This window comes from Lactuca sativa, chromosome 6 (genome assembly GCF_002870075.4).
Source record: "Lactuca sativa cultivar Salinas chromosome 6, Lsat_Salinas_v11, whole genome shotgun sequence".
NCBI lineage: Eukaryota > Viridiplantae > Streptophyta > Magnoliopsida > Asterales > Asteraceae > Lactuca > Lactuca sativa.
This window is the reverse complement of record NC_056628.2, coordinates 17119178-17126529: the sequence shown is the minus strand read 5'-3', so window position 1 is coordinate 17126529 and position 7352 is coordinate 17119178. Positions and strand designations below refer to the sequence as shown.

The 7352-nt window shown below is 36.1% G+C and overlaps 1 protein-coding gene across 2 annotated transcripts; it reads left to right on the top strand.

The window, feature by feature from the left end:
• The first annotated feature begins 2181 nt into the window (after window positions 1-2181).
• Window positions 2182-5642, top strand: LOC111906100 (NAC domain-containing protein 82). Of its 2 annotated transcripts, none has more exons than XM_023901842.3 (5): window positions 2182-2333; window positions 2848-3233; window positions 4371-4648; window positions 4736-5164; window positions 5256-5642. In XM_023901842.3, exons 2-5 carry the CDS (start codon window positions 3077-3079, stop codon window positions 5448-5450), a joined length of 1059 nt encoding a protein of 352 aa, XP_023757610.1. In that variant the 5' UTR covers window positions 2182-2333; window positions 2848-3076; the 3' UTR covers window positions 5451-5642. The 2 variants fall into 2 exon arrangements, with proteins under 2 accessions (XP_023757610.1, XP_023757611.1); XM_023901843.2 differs by lacking the exon at window positions 2182-2333 and adding an exon at window positions 2374-2413.
• Window positions 5643-7352: the final 1710 nt, after the last annotated feature.

Sequence of the window (7352 nt, the reverse complement as noted above, 5' to 3'; positions counted from 1 at the left end):
ACACATGGTTATTTGCTTGATGTTTGGGTTGAGGCGGTCCTGCCTTGTGCTGAAGGCCAACATACCCTACGAGCGGTCCGGATAGATTGTAGGCCGGTATGGCGGTCCAGTCATATCGAAGGCTAGGATAGATCCAGGTAGACTGAAGGCTTGGCGCGGGCGGTCCAGTCATATTGTAGACTCAGAGAGTGGACCAGGTGAACTGAAGGCCTGTTGAGGGTGGACCAGTCATGCTACAGACTTGAGAGGCATGGATGTTCTATATTGTGATACAATATGTTATGATTATGGTTGTATGTGGTTGGTATTTTGGGGGTAACTCACTAAGCTTTCGGGCTTACAGTTTAGTGTATTGTTTCAGGTACTTCAGGAGATTGTGGCAAGGCGAAGGCGTGATCGTATCGTTCCTCATGTTTTATGATTCACGTGATATGGTTCTGGGGGATACTCTGATGTTTAAACTATTTTGAAAATAAGATGTATGAACTTAATGGTTTTTGAATGAAATAAAATGTTTTAAATTGACTCAAATTTTTGGTTGTTACAGAATTTCTCTCATTTGCGACTAAAAACCTCTAGAAATTTTAACTCGCAAAACCCTAGCCGCTCTCATCCTATTTTGGTGTTCTTGGTGCAATTTGGTGAAGCTTGAAGAAGAAACAAAAAGATTTGGTGCACTAAAAGCTAGATCTAGAGAATATAAGCTTTCTTATCATCTCTTTGTGCTCTATAAGTCATCAAGCTCCTACCTTTAAGGCTTTTTCCATGCTAGGTCTAGTATTTTGAGCTTAACGGGTCCTTTTTCCTCTTGATTCCTTGGATTTTGGATAATTCTAGGTTGATAGATGGTTTTGACTATTATTCTGGACCCTTAGTGGTGCATTATGTGTGTGACCAACTTCCCATTTGACCATGCATGAAGATTGTATCATTTTGGTCGAATTTTAGACTTAGATTTAGAAATGGTTGTGTTTTAGGCATGCAAATGAATAAAGTTGGAAACTTTATCCATTAAGTCATTATTTTGATGTGATCTGGAAAGTTTAAGCCTTAGTCATAAGGTATTAAGAACTTAATGGAAAGATGATTCTGCCTCAGATTTTGGGACATGACCAATGATGGGGTCGTGGCACGAGTTTTGAGTTGAGACTGTTTTGACATTTTGTGGTAGCATCATGACCAAGAGCTGGGTTGCACCGCGAATAACCTTTGACCATTGATTTTTTTTATTGATATGAGTTTTGGTTAAATTTTAATGGATTTGAGTGTTGGATTGATTTTTGGTCTCAGTTGAGTGATTAGGTGGTTTGTGATAGCTGATCCACTTGTAGAGGTCACTGTTGAGTTATGTTACTAGAATCATATGAGTTTTCTCACTATACTATGTAGGATACTAGGTGTCATGGACTAATGGTATGTTAGATTGTCTTTGTGGCCTTCTTCATGAAAAGTATGGGGGCCATAACACTTGTACGAAAGACTATGGCGACCATATCACTTGCATGAAATACTATGTGGGCCTTAACACTTGTATGAAAGACTATGGGGCCCATAAAACTTGTATGAAAGACTATAGGTCCATAATACTTGCATGAAAGACTATGATGAGGTCATAACAGGAAAGATTTAGTGAGGCTGTAGCACCAAAAGTGGTTGTAAGGCTATGGTTGAATCATAACATTCATATTGGATATGTGGTATCTTGAAGAACTCACCAAGCTTTGCGATTAATCATTTAAGTTAAATGTTTTCAAGTGGTTTGACTGCAACGGGAAGGGCATGGTTTGATTGCATCGTATCCATGGATATGTTTTAGAGACTTTTGCTGATTTGATTTTACTATCATTATATTACTATGGTTTGATCATCTTTTTACATAACAAATGAATGCTTAATCATACTTTTTGGGAATAAGATTTGCATGATTATCTTTATTTAAAAATAAAAATTTTGGATTAAATTTGGGACGTTACAAAATACACATATGTTTGACATGTAATCATATCATTACCGATATTGGTACAAAAACTACCTATTTATCCTTATTTGAAAAATCAACCATAAATTAAACCCATTTTTATAAAAAAAATATTTTAATCAAAGAAAAAAAAAAGTTTAAAAAGCTTGAAACTTTTATGTAAACAACCTTTCTAATTATGTAATTATCACTTGATTTGGTTAATTTGTGCCCAAAACCAAGTGGAATACGCGTGGGCTGGGCCATGTATACTGTCATTCCATAAAACCTCCAAGCTCCGCCCTTCGTACCTCTCACTTTCACCACACTGCTTCCTCCAAATTTCTCGCGCCACCCGCATCCCTATCCTTCTCCGGTAAGCTACCTTTCTGCGTTTTCTTTTTATTTGTATCTCTATCGTTAATCTTGTTCTCTTCAATCTCTTCTGCAATCTTGGTAAGTTAAATTCTTTTTATTCTTGGTATCAGTTACGATTATATGTTGTCTCTGGGTTATTCGCGTCCAACGTTAGGGTTATTCCACTCGACCGACTTTAATAATCTAGGGTTTCTGTGAATCTTGTACTGAAATTACACTACGTGTCCAAGATTTAGGTTTTCGTTGACTTTTGGTTTGGATCGTGGTAGTGTTCTCGACTTCAAAGTTGATTTGAGTTCTTTTTTGTAAATTAAGTCCGATCTTGTGTGGTTTCTTACACTTGTTTTAGATTAACACTACTAAAATTCAACTCTAGTGTTGGTTTTTTGTATCAAATTATATCCGATCTTTTTATGTTTAGTGTACTAATTGGGACATTCATGGACGCAAGAATCCTATTATTATCTTCTTGGGTTTGATTGCTCTTCTAATATATAGTTTTTTTTATACAGGAAACAAATGTCTTTTGCCACCTCCTGCGCACATAAGTGGTTACATTCTCGTGTGCACTTGATGAACCGGGGAAGACTGGGAAGCTTTGGGTGGATATTTTTCCGCCATTGGACCTGATAACGATTAAAAATTTTGTGTTTGTTGTTTGCTAGTTAGTTATTTAACCAAAAGATTTATTGGTTTCCATAAGATATTGATTTTTGAACATTTCATTAGTTTTTTGTTTCAATGGAAAGATCATCTCTCATTCCGGGGTTTCGGTTTCATCCTACTGATCATGAGTTGGTAATGTACTATTTGAAGAGGAAGTTATTGGGGAAGAGAATCATTGTCAATGCTGTTGCTGAAGTCAATATATACGAGTTTAGTCCCTGGGATCTTCCAGGTATTAATCTTTCTTGATTACAAACTTTGCAGATGCTTTATAGGATCATTTCATCATTTGCATACGCATGTAACACTACTTCCTGCATCATTACATACACTTTACCTACAACTTCCTCCTAAGTTCTAACATTGCACAATATATGCTAAATCATCTTATGCTATCTTTGTACACATCTTAGGCAATTTCCTTATAAACTTGTTATATTGTTTTATTAAAAGAATCATGCAATATTTTTCCTAAACAACATGTAACATTCATATACTTAAATCCCATTGGTATTTACTACATAAAAATTGATACCTACTAACTGCTTGATCTTCATAAACTGCTAGCCCCTTCATTGTTTTCCTTACTACTTCTCTTCTGATCTTTATCTAAGAAGTGATCTCTATATTTACTTACTTATTGATAATAAGAATTAACTAAATAGTAAAATACATAATCACCATACAATGCAGCTCGTTATGTCACTGTAAAAATAAGGTAAGATAGATTTAACATTGTTCTCATTCTTACAAATCATATCACAATGTATACTTACAACTTAACCCTTGTTCTCATTCTTCTACATCACCTTTAATATAATATTATCATTTACTTCCATAGGAGTATTCAACATCATAACATAGTTGTAACGTTGTCATAGTTTAAGCTTAGGCGCAACATCATTACCTAGGTGCTTATACTTGCACTATTTTGTTTAGGCCTAGGTAGCAAAGCAATATCTAATTTGCATAAAACATATGCTCTGGTACCAACTATAACATCCAGAAACAATGTAATTTCATTAGAAAAAGGAATAGCAGGAATCCTGAATTCTTAAAACTCCTTAAACCAAACATAACATGAAAAAAGCATAAGAGGTGTTAATCTCAAACATCTTATACAAATTTCAAATGTCTAATACATGCTATTGTATGAAAAAAGCTATCATACATTGGTTTGTAGTGATTAAAAACTTTAAAGAATGGCTAAATGCAGACCCAAAATATAGATAGGACATTTATCACCTAAATCTTATTAATCATTCAACTACTTTTGTGCATTGTCTTATCTTTTAACTGAACTTTTATCTGCATTACTTTTGCTTATATTTCTTTTTACCTTACAAAATTATCCTTTCGGAATCTTCAGATAAATCCTCATTAAAAAGTGGAGACTTGGAGTGGTTCTTTTTTTGTCCGAAATCAAAAAAATATTCAAGTGGGGCCCGATCAAACCGGACAACTGAATCTGGGTTCTGGAAAGCCACTGGGAAAGACAGGAAGGTTGAATACAAAGGAAGAGTTGTAGCAAGAATCAAGACTCTGGTTTTTCATCTAAAAACTGCATCAGATGGCCAAAGAACAAACTGGGTCATGCATGAATACAATATGGAAGATCAAAAGTTAGCTGATGAAGGCGTCGTTCAGGTATTTTATTAGGGTTGTTCAGTTTATATCTCTCCAATTTAGCAAACAAATGGTTATATTATAATGTTTTAACACATTGTATTTCAGGATATGTATGTGCTGTGTAAAATCTTTGAGAAAGAGGGTGCAGGGCCGAAAAATGGTGCGCAATATGGTGCACCGTTTAATGAAGAAGAGTGGGATGATGATGTGGCAAGCTGTTCTGGGCCCACAAACAAACCGGATGATAAGCAGAAGGGCCCACTCACCTTGTCTTTAACTGAACCAGGTTCATCTACAATCACATATTCTGCAAATGAGACTGTAATTTACAAGCAGAAAGGTCCAGCAGCTACAATCAACAACAAGACTTTACCTCAAAGTACATGTACCCTAACTGAACCAGCTCCATCTTCTTCTGCAAATGCAAATGCAAATGATACACCTGGCAATGATGATGATGTCATGCTTTATGAAGACCTTGCCTCGATTTTCGGGGTGCCTACTGGTGGCCTTAATAGCAACAACAAAGACAAGGTAAACCTTTTGATCTAGAAAGGGTAAAATGGTGATTTTGCTTTTCTTGTTTTTTTTTAGATTGATTATATATTGTTTTGTTTGCATGCAGGGGGTTGAAGTCAAAGGCGTGGGACCCAATGAAGATGAAGGTATTTTTGGTGACTTGGTGAACTTGGTTAATCTGGATGACTTTGTAGGAGCTGAATTAAATAGGTTTGAGACTGATGGAAGTGAGTACACGATGGGCATGATGATGGGAGCTGATGATCTTGATGTTGATCTGGGAAGATTTTGTGTCGATTGAAGGGATGGTTTTTGGATGATGTTGGAAACTTGCTACTTGTGCTGATGATGATTCCTAATCCTGACTGAAGGTGATTTTTGTAATTTGGTGGCCAATGTATGACTGACTATTTGGCCTAATTTATGGCTTTAAAAATTTGCTGGATTCTTTGTATATTTTGAATTTCCTGAATAAATTTGTTTGTTTCTATTATTATGATGTTTGGTTGAAACCTATTAGTTATTGAGAAACTGAAGAGATTTCCTTTTAAGGATAATTCAATTCTGAAGGGATATTTTGGCAATTTTTAATGAGTCTGCAATACCCTCTGCGAACTTGTTCTTCGGGATTGGACCTTCAAAGAGGGAATGACAAATAGGCCTGACAATCGTGTCGTGTTCGGGTTGGCGTGTCGCGGGTTGGCGGGTCAAAATATGTCAACCCAAACACGACCCATTTAAATATACAGGTCACGGGTTGGCGGATTTGGAACATAAACCCATATATGACCCGCCAACCCATTTATTTATACGGGTTTACAGGTTGGCGGGTGCGTGGTTCAGATTTGGGTTCGTGGGTTCGAATTTTAGACATTTAAGTCTTAAACATCCAAATGAAAATTAAAAACATTCATAGAAACATGTAGAGGTGGCAATTGTGTCATGTCGTGTGGGGTTCGTGTCGTGTCGAAACACTATACGGTTGAAAGTGCACGACTCTAACCCGACCCATTTAATTAACATGTCGTATCGTGTCAACCCGTTTATTTTCGTGTCGAGTTCGTGTCGGGTTTCGGGTTAGGGATATACCTTGAAATATGTCGTGTCATGTGAGGTTAAAAAATTGAGCATGTTGAAAGAGTAAGACATGGGTAGCGGAAAGGAAAAACTAATAGTTTGAAGGCATAATAGATGAATTCATAGCAAATTCAGATGACAAAATTAAAAGAGTGGGAGTTGGGGAGGCGGATGATAAGATCATGAGGATGTGAGAATGGTGAAAGAGACTGGGTAGTTTGGGAGAGAATGGAAAAACAAAAATGAAGTCTTGATGTAGACGGCTAAGTCATTTCAACATTACAAAACAATTCAATTCGAAGATTTTATTTTGCTTATGGTTTTGGTTTTGTATCTTTCTAGATGATTTAAATAATTCAAAAAACTTACATATAAATAAACGGGTCATTTTTGAGTCATATTCGAGTTGAGATTCTCAACCCTAACCTTACCCATTTAATTTTCGTGTCGTATCGTGTCAACCCGTTTATTTAAACGGGTTGAACTATCTTACGCAAACCCGTTTATTTCGTGTTGGGTTCATGTCGGGTTTCGTATCGTGTTAATTTTTGTCACCTCTAGAAACAAGTTACAGACTTAACCTTATAGGTCACGACTTATGACTTTAGACAATCCACCACGCGTCAAAATATCAAAACAGTCAAATGGTCTATAAATCAATGGTATATATTATATAATACTTATTAAATACAAATGTTTTAAAAACTGGTTTTTTAATTGAACCGGTCGGGGGACGTTTTCCGGTTCAACCGGATGGTCAAACCGGTTCTATATTTTTATATGTTTTTAATTATTCTGCATACATTGATTACAAAACTTGTCATCTTTTTAGTATTACAAATGTAAATAGAATGCAACATATAAAAACAATCATTATAGAAGTCAAAATCAAACAAAAGAGCCCAAAACAAACACAAAAATCCTAAGAATATCCGGTTCAACCCGGTCCATTCCGGTTCAATTTAGCCGGTTGAACCGGTTTTTTACCAAAACCGGCCGGTTCAATCCAGTCAGAAAGTCATTATAAAACCGGTCCAAATTGAACCGTCCTGACCTCCGGTTTCCGGTTCGACCGGTTCAACCGGCCGGTTAGAACCGGTTTTAAAAACACTGTTAAATACTAATA

Excerpts from the sequence above, each read along its gene's own strand:
- LOC111906100 (XM_023901842.3), top strand. The coding sequence starts at position 3,077 with ATGGAAAGATCATCTCTCATTCCGGGGTTTCGGTTTCATCCTACTGAT. Across the intron at positions 3,234-4,370 it reads TAGTCCCTGGGATCTTCCAG|ATAAATCCTCATTAAAAAGT; the intron begins GTATTAATCTTT and ends CGGAATCTTCAG. Across the intron at positions 4,649-4,735 it reads CTGATGAAGGCGTCGTTCAG|GATATGTATGTGCTGTGTAA; the intron begins GTATTTTATTAG and ends ATTGTATTTCAG.